General features: G+C 40.2%; 1 protein-coding gene across 1 annotated transcript; it reads left to right on the top strand.

Annotated features, from left to right (window-relative positions):
* Positions 1 to 249: 249 nt before the first annotated feature.
* LOC306969626 (transmembrane protease serine 2-like) lies at positions 250 to 13,408 on the top strand (the record flags this gene model as incomplete). The annotated part of the gene is made up of 13 exons (XM_079565304.1): positions 250 to 264; positions 1,722 to 1,857; positions 3,644 to 3,733; positions 4,423 to 4,536; positions 6,167 to 6,296; positions 6,366 to 6,476; positions 6,549 to 6,592; positions 8,181 to 8,331; positions 9,584 to 9,756; positions 9,843 to 9,944; positions 11,345 to 11,478; positions 13,130 to 13,282; positions 13,362 to 13,408. The coding sequence occupies 13 exons, from the start codon at positions 250 to 252 to the stop codon at positions 13,377 to 13,379; spliced, it is 1,371 nt and encodes a 456-aa protein (XP_079421430.1). The 3' UTR covers positions 13,380 to 13,408.
* Positions 13,409 to 14,361: the final 953 nt, after the last annotated feature.

Below are 14,361 nucleotides of genomic sequence, written 5' to 3'. Positions count from 1 at the left end.
CCAACAACCACGAGCCACTTCAATGTGATGGATGTTCGAGGAGAAGTGATCAAAGAAGAGGGTGTGGCCCAGGCAGAAGGGGGTGTGGCCCAGGCAGAAGGGGGTGTGGCCAGGACAGGGTTAAAACTGGACCAGAAGATGCTTTGTTAGAAAATTTTACATATATGTGTGATGTTTTGGCAGATGCGTGACTAGGATTCTCCTCATCTTTGGAGCATTTTGGGATTACTCATAAAAAGCAAAGACAAAATGGCCTCTAACCTGGTGAGTAAGAAAGTATCCAAAATGCTACCGCTCTGCTATTACAATTAGAAAACACAATTATCTTTTTCATATTATTAATTTACTCATTTATTAATTCAGTCCATACAATCAACATTGGCCCAGCATTAGCATTTATTATTCTCAGGGCAAAAAGTAATTTCTAAACAAGTCAAATTTTCCTGAATTAAGTTTATCTGCCCTTGGTTTGAAGTAGAAAAAAAGGTCTGCCTGTGGAACAATTAATAATGCATTGAAATAAAGGAGAAAGAAAAAAAACATCTGATAGGTAATGTCAGTTTTCTTGAAATAAGATGTTTTTTTCTGACTAAGTGCAAAAAGACTTATTCCTCTGGTAAACGTATCATTTTTTGCCATGTTCTTGGAAATAGTGTCTTATAATAGTGACTTTAATGGCAAATATGCTTAAATGATTTGCCACTGAAAAAAGAAATGATCATGTTAAGGGAGAAATGACATTTACTTGAATTAGGAGATTGAATCTAAAGTAGTTTGAGTAGATTTGGTCTGGTCTCAGATAAGATAAAGCCTCTTACTGCCAAATTTTGTATAATTTTAAGTGCAAAATAAGTCTTAATAAAAGTAAAAGTTAATCTGTGTGATCTTAAGTGGGAGTTCTGCTCGTTCCATTTCCATTAGCATTTCTATTTTATCTTAGATTATTTCAAACAGGCTCAAATTCAACATAAAGAACCTTAATTCAAGCCATTCTGAGCCATTCGTTGTTGCAGTGTAGTGTGGCCCTTTGAATTCACTTTTTCTGGATTAGTTTAAGTGTCTCAAATTGGGCATAATAATTCAATTTGAGTTGCTTTGACAAGTGAAAGTTTAGTTGGGCATTTGGCCTTGATTATTTCACTTGTTCTGAGACGATTCTATACGTTCAGTCTTTACTTACATTGATATACAGTAGTTTACAATGGGGACAGATCATTGCCCTAGTTTTACTTTTTTTTCTTACCGATACTCCTGATCAATACGGTGCTTTAACTGTACTCTTATGTAGTTATGGTGTGTTGCTTAAATTGAGTTAAAGCCACACTGCGTAGATAGAATTTTACCCAATAAATGAAATTGAAATTCAAGCATTTATTTTATGACAGATATTTTCATCATTGAAAAATACCTCATAAATGTGCAAACAAACATGTGCCTTTGCTGTGAGCATGAAGATATGACTGTAACTTTACCAGGAGTGGGGACGTCTCCAGCTCGTCTCCATGGAGATGTGACTAAAGTTTGTAAAATTGGGGATTTAAAGATTTTAATAGGCTAGGTTCTCATCTAAATCCATTCTTTGTTTATCCACAGCAGAAATAACATTTCCTGTGTTGAGCTGGTCATTAGGAGCATGTTTTGTACTGATGGCAACAGTGACAAAATGTTACGCAGTGTACCTTTAAGCATCTATCAATCTTAAAACTCTTCTTCCGCCGCAGTACGAGGACTTGGGTTCCAGTTTGGTGAACGCTGAGAAGACTCCGTCCAGTCATGTGGACGCCAGACCACAGTTCGTTCACCACATCGCAGAGCCCCTGCCCGCGCCCGAGATCACCACCGCCGTCCCCAGAAAAAGTAGGAGCTTTTACACTATGATCTCACTGTGTAACTTTAAACATTTGCTCCTTTAATTATGTGAAGCCAGGAAAGAAATGCCTAGATTTGTTGCATTTAAAGACATTAACTTACTTTTGCATAAAATGTACAAAATTGTGTCCTAACCTTTCAGATTACAATATTTTGTGACCTTTTTCTGTCTGTAAGTGTGATTTAGGGATAAGACAGGAAAGGAATGCTGATCTTCATGTAATCTAAGCTTGTGTTTCTCATCTCTTTCCCTCCTTCTCCCACTGCATCACATGACCTCTCCCACTTTCACTACTGTTGGACGTGGTCACCCCCAAATGAACGACTCGATATCGCAACTTTGCAATCTTCCAAATGCCAATTTATGTTGAATATATTGTCCACCATCCGTCTTCATTTGAATCCTCCAGTGTTTGCTGCGGTCACTCATCGACTTAGTGTGTGTGGTTCCATCAACAGCACTTAGGCACCAACGACGACGAGCCACTTCAATGTGATGGATGGATGTTCGAGGAGAAGCGATCAAAGAAGCTTCCAAAAGATTTTTTTTGTTCATATTTAGGCAACCTCTCTGACCGACAATTCTAGTTTATTTGACATTAATAGATTAAGTACACCAGTTATATCAGGTTATGTAGATTCATAATAAGAAATACACATTAGCCCATATTATGGATTCAAATAGGGCTGCACGATGACAAAAAACATTGGGATATTTGATAACTGTCTTCAATACGGTGACAACGATAGACGATAGTTTACATCTAAATAATTTCAATGCAGCACTTGTTAAGCAGCACAGTTAATGCCTGACTCATAATGAACAGTTTTTCACATACTTCACTTATTCATTGTTAAGTTGTAGGCCGTGGGAAGCACATTTTCTCCAGCTTTACCCCAATCCAAAAGCTTCTGGAAAAAAGGTGTGAAAATAGCAACAAAACTGAGACGAAAACAAGGATGAAAATGTGAAAAAAGTGAGAAAAGTGACAAAAAAAATTAAAAAATGACAAAAATTGACAAGAATTTGACACAAAAAGTGAGAAAAATTTGACAAAAAATTGAGGAAAAAATGGACGAAAAAGTGAAAAGAATTTGACAAAAAAATGCTAATAATTTGACGAAAAAGTGACAAAAAAGTCACGAAAATTTGACAAGAATGAGATGACTGCCCAACAAAAAAAGTGATGAAAAAAATCTGATGTGAGGAAAAAGATCAATTTAGTTTTGTAGGTCTTTCAAATGAGGTGTTACACTGGCCTATAGGATTTGGGTAAAGCTGAACTGGAGAAAATGCTCTCGGTTCAGGCGGGAGTTAAGAGGTTAATAAATAGGATTTATGCACAGAAAAAGTATTTTGGGGGTACATTTTGTCCCTCAGCACCCCCTAACTAAAATATCTTCGCACGGCTCTGGTAGTTAATAAGTGTTAGTCACATTTAAAGTGGCTAGATGCAAGTTAGCCATTCTATACTCACTACTGCCACCTCAGGTCATACGTGTAACTGCACCTTCTATATTAAGCTCGTGCATGACGGCAATATGGGCCCAAGTAACACCTTTTTGAGTCACAGTGCAGGATTTTAGAGGCAGTTGTAGTGAATAGGACATGGCTGGAACATGGAGCGGGAGGAAAATACATAATTTGAACATTTTTAAACTCCGTATAGTCCCTTTAACTAATAAATTTGTGAACTCATCATTTATTAAGGCTAAATGAGGTGTAGTTATCTACAGCGAGCAAAAAGGTTGATCATTTTCTCTTGTCTTCCAGATAAAGACAAATGTATCAAGGCGATGGTGACCGGCCTGTGCTGCCTCCTGGTTTTACTGATCATCATTGCGATCCTGCTCGGATATTACTGTGAGTACTTTCTCTGCAAACATAACGACGACCACTGAAAGATACTATGTTTTCAATACAGATACCTGAACGATACTTTTTCCAATACTTTTTCCGATACCTCCACAAAAATATGTGTCAACCAGAAAACAGAACAATAATGTGTGGATGATCTGCAATATCGAGTTCATCTCCAATGCGAAAAATGGGGAATAATTTGGGGAAAATGGGAGTTAATTTGGAGAAATCATGTCAAAGTAAACATTGTGAAAAAAATATATATACAAAATAAGGTGGGGAGGGGGGGGGGGGGGGGGGGGGATAAACTGGAGAAAATAGGGAAAATATTAGTAATAAAAATGAGCAAAAATGAGGAGGAGAAAATGGGATAACGAGGAAAATATTGGGGAAAAAATAAGAAAAAAATTGGGGAAAACTTTGGGAAATGGGTCAAAATTGGACAAAAAAATAAATAAAAAAATATATGTTTTTTTTTAGCTGAAACAACCAAGTAACTTGTCTCTGGACCAACTGCATCAAAATGTGGATCTAAAGATAATATTTTTTCTCGGGACCTGCTCTATACTTTCATTTTCTCGACACCAGCAGTACCTAAACCTTTTTTTCTGATACTATATATCATTTAATAGTCCCCAGCTCTACTGACCACAAGTGCTTATTCAAACTCTTTGTTATTTGTCCCGTTGCAGTCTCCTCCACCTGTATCCACGGCCTGCAGTGCGGCGACGGCAGCTGTGTGTGGGAGTCCCAGTGGTGCGACGGGGTGGTAGACTGTCGGGGGGGACAGGACGAGGCTCACTGTGGTAATTAAGCGTCCGCTTTCGGATTTGTTACGTTTATTTCACCCTTTTGTGTCCATCGATTACCCATAAAGATGTAGTCAAGTAATGTTTGTTAGTTTTAGTCTTGTCTAAGACAAGTTGCCCTCAAGAGTAGAAAATATACAGGTTTTGATTTACTTGTGTGGTATATTATTTCTTTTAAACAAATTAAGCCTCATGGAGCTTCTCCCACATGAACAGAGACTTCTTTAAAGGTGCGTTATGCAACTTTTATTCGAAAAATGAAGTTGATATTTGTGAGTATTTGACCTTGTAGAGATCCAGCAGCTGTGCGAGTGGTTATCATGGCTTTACTGTTGATCACGTTGGTCTCTACAACAATCCAGGATCAATTCTATTGTTTCAATAGTGTTTGATTGTCAGCCGTGAGATCAAAGCCGTGCTCAACAGAGCTCTGTGGGGAAATGACCGAGTGATTTCATTATAAGCTTAAATGATTGTCCGCTTTGCTTTTATCTGGGCTGCGGGCTGTCCCGAAGCAGCAGCTGACAACCAGTGATGTTGATACTTTCAAAAGCCATTACATCAATTTTTATCAAAATTAAGGCCTTAGATGTCATTGAAAAGCTTCATATTGTGATTCCAGGACATTAGTCTCTGAACATTTTATCACTGATTGACTTTATTTGCTTAAATTTTCTACACATTTTCTTTGTTTTTTGTACATTTTTGGTTCTGAATCTACCCTGTTATGTCCTGTGTTTTTATTTATCCACTTTTTCACAATTAAATACACTGTATATCAGGGGTAGGCAACGTCGTCTCAAGATTTTGAGAAACATTATTACACAAATCAGAGAGTACTTTAAACATTATTAGAGTTAAATGGGAGAAAAAAGGGTAAGAAATACTGTCAATATGCCCAATTAGGTCATATGTTATGTACAACACTGGCATTTGAAAGAAGTGCACTGGACAAACAATCAAATAAATCTAAGGTTTGAGTAGATTTGGTCTGGTCTTAGATGAGATAAAACCTCTAGTAGTAGTTATTCTCTTCATTCAGATAATTTTGGATCATTTCACATGAAAAACAATTATTTGTCTGATTTCAAGTAGGTTTTATTCTTGTTCCATTGGTGCTAGCATCTGTATCTTGGATTAGTTCCTAAATTCAACATGGAAGAACTTTAATTCCAGCAATTCATTTATCTCATTTTTGACGGTCATTTTCCATTGTTGTGCTTTACTTTGGGCTAATACTCAGCGGCTTCGGCCCTCGGTCTATTTACCATAAAGAAAATCGACCCTCAGCCATGAAACTTGCCTACCCCTGCTGTACATCCAAATCGTTTACAAGTCCATGAGAAAAAAATCAGTTTTATTGTTTTGGTTTGTTTTACATGGCATTAAAAGCTTTGTATTTGTCCTTTAAAATAACCTTTTGGCCACTTGTAGAAACCCTACACTTTTTATTTTACATTCACCATTTCTGGAGTAGCATAATGTAAAGAAAGACGTGTAATTTTGAAAACATTTGTAATAAAAACTCTTAAAACTGTCAATCTCATCTTTGCGTTTTTATTTCACTTGCACACTTCTCTGAGGCGGTGCGGCCCGGTGACTGTGTGGGTTTGCTCTGTGTGCGCAGTGCGGGTGCAGGGCTCAGATTTCCTCCTGCAGATCTACTCCACTCAGAGTAAAAGCTGGAGGCCGGTGTGCGCTCGCGGCTGGACGGGGGAGCGGGGCCGGACCAGCTGCCGCCAGATCGGATACAGCAAGTAAGACATCACTTTGAGTCACTGTTTCACACACGGCTTTGAAATTAATCTGTTTAATGTACTTAACAGGAGCACGTATTATAAATCAGGACAGCAGAGATCAAACACCACAGATGGGTTTCTTGTGGTCAAAGAAGATGTTAAACCTGACACTTTCATTGTAAAGCAGCTTATTCACAGGTTTGTGCGAGCTCTTTGACATTCACTGAAGTTTTATGTATTAAAAAAAGATTAAAGAATGTGTTTTTGCAGTGATACATGTCCCGATAACAGCGTGGTGACCTTACAGTGTACAGGTATGTGTTTGAAGTACTTTACACCCAAGTGGTTCACAAATAATGTTTAACTTATTAAAATCAATCAATCAAAACTTTATTTGTACAGCGCTTTTCATGTAAAGTTGTAGAGCAAAGTGCTTTACAGATTAAAAACAATTCCCACCCACCCTTGCAAATAGAAGATGGGCCACATGACCTACAAATACTTATTTCAAGCTATAATGAAAACATATTGAAGTTTGACTCTGTTTTAGTTTGATATAGTAAGATCCTTAGAGTTATATTAAATAGTAGTAAAGCGCTACATTGTAGTCATTATTCATTCATGCCATGCTCAGTGGGGTTGACCAGGCATGTCCAAAGTGCAGCCCTCAGGCTTCTTGTTTTATAGGCAGACATCACCAGGGATGGTACTTTTTACTGCAATATTAATAATTCCACACAATTAAAACTTCAAAAAGCAACATTTATTGTGAGACAGAGCTTGCATTATGATTCCAAGCCTAAATAATAATAATAATAATAATGCATCTGTTTTATATAGATGCATTTCTGGACACTCGCTTTACACTGCATTCACTCCATACTTCACTGCAAAAAGTATTTAACTTGATCAGTATAAACATCTCAATTTGAGCATAATAATCCAAATTTTAGTTGTTTTGACTAGTTAAGAAGTTCTTGGGCATTTGTCCTAGATTATTTCACTTGTTCTGAGATGTTTCTGACTTGTTTCGACACATTTCGTCCTTATTTCAGGTCATTTTCTTTGCCAATGGGGTAAGAAAATTGGTCTTATCTCATTGGCAATTTTACTTTGTTATTTCAAGCGAGATTTACCCTAGAACTGGTCTGAAATGTCCTCAAACAAGCAAAGTAAACTTGGTCCGATCAGGAAAAATGTCTAAATGAGTGACAACCGCTCAAAACAAGATACATTTCCTCAATTCAAGTCATTTAAGCCAATGCTTGATATTTACTTTTTGTAGTGTTGGTGGTGGTAATCTACTATTATAGCCATAGCTGCCCTGGGTCTGCCCCATCGGCCCCTCCGACCACCACCAACCACTCACTGCATCCATGTCCTGACCAGGCCCTTCCCGGCTTAGCTTCCAAGGTCTGATGGGATCGGGCAGAGCAAAGGCGGTATGGCCGGTAAAAAGAGGCATGGTTTAAACCTCTCCTGAATACACCCAATTAATGTTTAAATGCATCGACCGCCGATCTATGGCCCTCCATGCTGTGCACATGTCAGGATGAGGCCCTCGGTGACACCCCTGACTGACAGAAGCAAGGCCAAGGTCACTCATTGTGGCCTATTGTACATGTTTTAGTGGTTGGGGGAACCAGAGAACCCGGAGGAAACCAAAGCAGACACAGGAAGAACATTCAAACTCCACACAGAAAAGAGAGCGAACCCAGGAGCTTCTATAATGAGCCAGCGTGCCGCCCACACAGACTTCTGAAATGTAACAAGTGTACATGCATGTCCAAACCCCCAGTTAAGAACCACAGCCTTAGATTGTACAACAAAATGTATTCACGATCCAGAAGTGTCAGACGTGAACTACTTGAATGATTTCTCACGGCCCCTCTCTTGTTGCAGACTGTGGTGTGGGTGTAAACTCCAGCAGAGGGCAGGCGGCCCCCGGCTCCTGGCCCTGGCAGGTCAGTCTGCAGGTGGAGGGCACACACCGCTGCGGAGGGGCGCTCATCTCCCCCTACTGGATACTCACGGCAGCACACTGTGTGCTCAGGTGAAGCCACACTCAGCGTGCTTTGTATTGTTTATTCAGTGGTGGTCGAAGTTCTTTATTTCATTACATATGAGTAAAAGTACAGATGCTACTTGTTAAATAGCCTATTACTCAGAAAAAAGTAAAGGTTGCTCAGTGAATTTGTTCTGACGTATTTGCTGTGGAAAACAATTACATTTTAAAAGTAGAAAGTACAAATCCATTACTAAAAAACTTTGCGCTTTAAAAAACATGAAATTAAAGCTCTGTACGGCAACACGACGGGGACAAACCTTCTTCCTTGATAGGCCGGCCCTGGGCTTAAGCAACCCAGGCAGCCGCTTAGGGCGCCATCTGCTGGAGGGGTTGTCGAATTCATTTTTTAACCCCATGCACCCGCCATCTACAACATCTTTTTCGGACATAACTTTGGAACAGAAAGTGATAGAGACTTGCGGTCTTTTGTGTTGGAAAATCGAAATTAGAAAAGCTTTCAAACAACCCCTCCCTGTTTCTTCTAACCTGTGTAACATCGCATTGAAGATTTGTACATTTACTTCAGAAGTAGAGGTTCCTCCTCCAAAATAATTGTTGTGCGCATGTTTCATGAAGCACATGTTCTGTTTTTGTTGTTGTTAAATGAATAGATGATCAATCTTGCCTGGAGTGCCCAATTGGCTATAGGCCGACCCAATGAAAGTACATCTACACAGAGCCACCTACTGTTTACCGAGTGTGTCTTATTAGGCATTTTTTATAAGTGTACTATATCTTTGGAGTAAAAACAAGTTAAAAAATGCTACTCAAGTAAAGCTCAGATCCTAAAAAACTCTGCTTAAAGAGTCTAGATGCAAGTTGGTCATTTTATGCTCACCACTGCCACCTCAGGTCTTACGTGTAACTGCAGTCTCTATATTAAGCTCGTGCAAGATTTTAGAATAGGTCTGGGCTCATTCTACACATTAGGACATTGCTGGAAATTGTAGGGGGAGGAAAATACTTGGTTTCAACATGTTTAAACTCTGTATAGTCCCTTTAGGTACAGTACTTAAGTAAATTTACTTTGTTATTTAGCATCAGTGATACATGTTCTATATATTATTGTACAGTAATCAGTGTAGAATATTACATTATAGTGTCGCACACATAATTAATAATTAAAACATGTCTGAGAATTTCCTGAAACCACTGCTTATTAAGTAAAGCTGCTAAAATGACTAAAATCATCATTTGTTTGTATTGGCTCACGTACTGGGGTATCTCTTGTTTGCAGGCGGTCTTCTCCTGAGAGCTGGCAGGTTTATGTTGGGATAGCGGGGGACTTAGACACTCTGTTTAACCCGGCACACAGCGTGAGAAGCATCATCTCCCACCCGGACTACGATCCCGTCACTCAGAAGAACGACATCGCTCTGATGAGGCTGGTTAATCCTCTGGACATGATGGGTGACGCTGGATTTACGCTCATTAAACGGCTCGTGAATGCCGAATGAACTCATACTGAACAATGTGTTTTTTCTTTTTACCAACAGCTTCCAGCAAAATTCGACCGATCTGCCTCCCAACGACCGGCCTGAGAATCGCAGACTCTTTGTCATACTGGATAACGAAGTTTGGATACAACTTAAATGGTGGTAAGTTACAGTATCAGTTTAAAAACATTTACAAACAGATGAGATGAAATTGTTTGCAAAATTCTTAACATGCAGTAGCCTATATTATATACTGTACTTAGGATATATGATGTATATTGTGTATATCATAATAACGGTCAAGTGTTATGTTTGAATAGACCTACTGTATATCAACAGCACTGACAGTCAGCATATATTTCAGTGGAGATTTGAAAACGTAAAATACTGGAGGTATTGTTCATACTGGACAACCCTTGGATACCACAGTGTGTTCGATGTATTTACCACTAGTGACTCGTGAGTCTATGGAAAATGTATACCACAACCATGGCGGATCTCCATGGTAACAGTGGATTTTCCTGAACTCTACAGGCTGACATAGAGTGAGAGATAAAGGATGGCTCTAGAGACTTGTGGCCTGTGACACCATTTCTTTTATAAACTGCTTGACCAAAAGAACAGAAGTCACCGTCTGGATTTAACTAACTTCTGATCTTGGGTTGCTGCAGTTTGACCGACTGAAGCTAGACCTGACCAGTCTAGGTTAATAATGATCAAAATGCATCGGTTTTATATAGCCCCCCTTCTCTCTCCTCTCTCCATCTTTCCATTAACATCACACGGTCTTAGGTACGTCATTCAGCAATTTCAAATTCTCACAGCACATACTACAAAGTTTATTCAACATACAGGCCGTGTCCAGAGAGAAAGAGAACATATCACTGGCTCTGATATTGAAGAGCACTGCACTGGGCTCTACACGCAGCAAAACACCAACACATGCTCACCTCACACCTCCCCCTTCTGCACAAAATATTGGTCTGTAGGAGGAAAAAGCTGGATTTCGTCTTCCCTGATGGCACGGGCATACTCCAAGATGACAAATTTCAGGATTCATCGGGCTCACATTGTGAAAGAGTGGTTCTGGGAGCAATAGACATCATTTTCACACATGGATTGGCCGCCACAGAGTCCAGATCTTAACCCCATTGAGAATCTTTGGGATGTGCTGGAGGAGGCTTTGCACCATAGTCACACTCGCCCATCATTAACACAAGATCTTGGTGAAAAATGAATGCACTCGATCTTTTGACATTGCGGAACCTTATTGAAACAAAGCCACGGCTGTAATCAAAGCTAAAGGCGGTCCAAACGAAATATTAGAGCGCATGACTTTTTTTTTTTTTATCATGGACTCCTTAGATCAAGGTGCTTTGTCAAGGCTCCCGGTTTCGCCTCAGGCCACAACAAAGACTATTCTAATGGGTGAAACTGCGACAAAGTAGGTCAGAAGGTGTTGTTGTTGTAGCAGTCCTGACCACTTCCCTCAGGCATGACCAGAGTTTGAATAGGCCTCTAGCTTAGTATGCTGACACACATATATCGATCTCTCGTGATAGACGTTTTGAGCCTGTTGGAAGCCCAGGTGTCGCTCATGGACAACCCAGATTGCTCCTTCCTTTATAACGGCAGAGTGACGAAGGAGATGATCTGTGCCGGCGAGAAGGAGACGGCGACGACGGACCGCTGCCTGGTGAGACAATCTCCCTCTTAATATTCAACCAACTCCCTCTGGGCAAACACTGATAGTGGCACTGCCCTCGCCGAGCTTTGCTTTGCACAAAGGGAGCAGAAATGTATTCTTTCTCTTGAATAAATGAGTCCCTTGTGGTTACGCAAAAAACACGGCACGATGGCCCAGTGGTTAATGCTGCAGCGTGCAATTCGCCTCTAGGCCTGCCAGTTTTCCCAAATTGTCATTCATAACGACTTTATGTATGTGTGAAAAATGGAGGTTATAATAAAGATAAGTCTTTGGGGTGAGGAACAGTGCATTTTTTGTCTTAATTGTGGAATTTGTACTGAAAATAATCTAACCTAGTTACCAGGGTTCTCATCGTACCTGGAAAACCTTAAGAATTAGGTGTCTATTTTCTAGCCATGGAAAACACATGATAAATGGGCGGCACGGTAGCGCAGCGGTTATTGCTCTCGCTTTCGCTCTCGCTTCACAGCTAGAAGGTCCAGGTTCAATTCCCACCTGCACGGGGCCTTTCATGTTCTCCTCGTGTCTGCGTAGGTTTCCTCCGGGCACTCCGGTTTCCCCTACCACTAAAAACATGTACAATAGGCCAGGATGAATGATGTGTGTGAGTGAATGTATGGTGATGGTCAGAGGGTCCGTTGGCGCAGACGTGTGCAGTCGCGTAAGCGCTTCTGACAGTCTCCCCCAGGGGAAACTGAAGCTACAAACGTAGTTTACCGTCACCGAGAACGGAGTGAATGTACAATTGTCTCATGTAAAGCGCTTTGTGACCATATATAAATAAAGATCTTCTTCTTCTAAATGGGAAAAAAACAAACACATTTTTGGGTCGTTGAAAATATTTCTCTTCCCTTTGCTTTTCTGTTACACGTGAGTAAATCTAGAAGATACACTCCTATAAAGTGCTCTGCTCAAATTAACACTTTAACCCCCACCTTCCCGAGTTTATGGTTCTAGTGTATGGTCTTCATTGCTTTTTTGACTAATTTTTAGCCACTTTTTTATCAAATTTCTGGTGCTTTTTCGTAGCGTAGATAATAATTTCAAGCATAGTGTGACCCTTTGATTACGGCACACACTCCCTGTGTTTAACCAAATCTAGAAGCTCCTCGACTGGCACTTACAGCCTATAGGCCTGTGCATTTGAAAGCTAAGACAAACAAAACTAACTAAGCTTCTTACTCGTTATGATTGTCACGTTTATGGTTGTTTTTGTGTTGCTTTTTTTGTCTTGGTCACATTTTTGTAGCTTGATCACAGTTACATTACACAAAAAAAAGAATGCGGTCAAAACCCCTCAAAAAAGCAACATAAATGTGAAAAAAACCTCGACAAAAATTAATTGAAAACATGATAAAGAAGGAAGAAGCTTAGATGAGTTCTGCGGGTCTTAGCTTTCAAATGAGGCTTTACACTGGCCTAAAGGCTGTAAACTCTCCAGTTGAGAAGCTTTATGATTTGGGTAAAGCTGGAGAAAATCAACTCGGCTTAGGTGGGGGTTAAGGGGTTAATAAGCTTCTGTAATGTACAAAGGATCCAAGATCTTGCGTACATTGCTTTAAGTCAGTAATTAGACATGATTTGCTTCTTTCCCCCTAAAATGGCTGACGATGAGTTTGTAACATTTGCTCAATCACAGACCGACACTGGTGGGCCCCTCATGTCTTCACTCGACGGGAGATGGTGGCTGTGGGGGGACAATCTCTGGGGAAGACACTGCACTGAGGAATACAAACCCGATGTTTACGCCAACATCATCTATTTCCTCGACTGGATCTACTCACAGATGAAGGTATGGAGTGAACAGAAATCGTTGAATTGTATTATCAATTTCAAACCTTACATCCCACATCTTTTGCCGTCTTTTACAGAAACATCAAAACGACTAATTTGAAGACTATTGTAATTTGAGAGTGCATTGTGTCGAAATGTATATATGTATTTATTAAACATGTAAAATAAAATGATTGTTGTTGTATCAATAATCGAGGATCCCCAAATCTTTGACATTTAAACCCTTATGTACTCCCTGCTTCGCTGAGGGGGAAAATAGAATCTTTAGAGAAACATCATTTTCCACTCTTTTTAGTCATTTTCTGGTGGAATATGAACTTTTTTATCACATAAATAAAGTCAAGTGTAACTCGGGCCCACATGGATATTTTCTCTCAGCAGATTGTTCAGTGGAAGTGAAAAAACGGCAGTTGTGGCTAGCGATAGCTATGAAGCATCATTCTAGCATTCTTTATTCTAGCGTTATTTATGTATTTATGTCGACAATTTACCATTTGGAGCAAATCCTGGTAAAAAAAATAACTTTACAAATTGAATTTTCTTTTTAATTTTGTTATCAATTAATTTATTGATTTATTTGGTCGGGACAGTGCGTGTTAATTAACATACATGGGTCTCGTGCATGTAAACATGCCACACTGGATTGCAGCCTTGGGCTTAATGGGAAACTGTTTTTTGATCACAATTGTTAAAAGCAGTTTTTGCAACATAATGAAGCCCTGGACGGGCTCGCCCAAGCCCGTCCACTCTTGTGGAGCCAGCTCAGCGCGGCTCCACAAGAGTGCCCACGCTGGGCCTGAGCGAGTATACTGGAGAGCCTCTGGGGACCCACACAAGGAGAGAAGTGGTCAAACCAGGCGCACCTGGCTCCTCTCGGGCGCCACCAGGCTGACCACCAGGGTGCCAAACCCGCCCTCCAAAACAAGTGCTGTCCACCTCCATGGCCTCCAGGTGAAAGATCGCCTCCATCCTGCGGTGTCTGTCGGCTTGTTGTTGAGCGCAGGCTACTCCAGCTCTGACCAATGTCCCCTTTGACCTCGCCATCGCCATCCGTAACTCCGGCCAATGATTATCTCC

This window comes from Gobius niger (assembly GCF_951799975.1).
Source record: "Gobius niger genome assembly, chromosome: 1".
NCBI classification, from domain to species: domain Eukaryota; kingdom Metazoa; phylum Chordata; class Actinopteri; order Gobiiformes; family Gobiidae; genus Gobius; species Gobius niger.
This window is presented reverse-complemented; position numbering and strand designations above follow the sequence as displayed.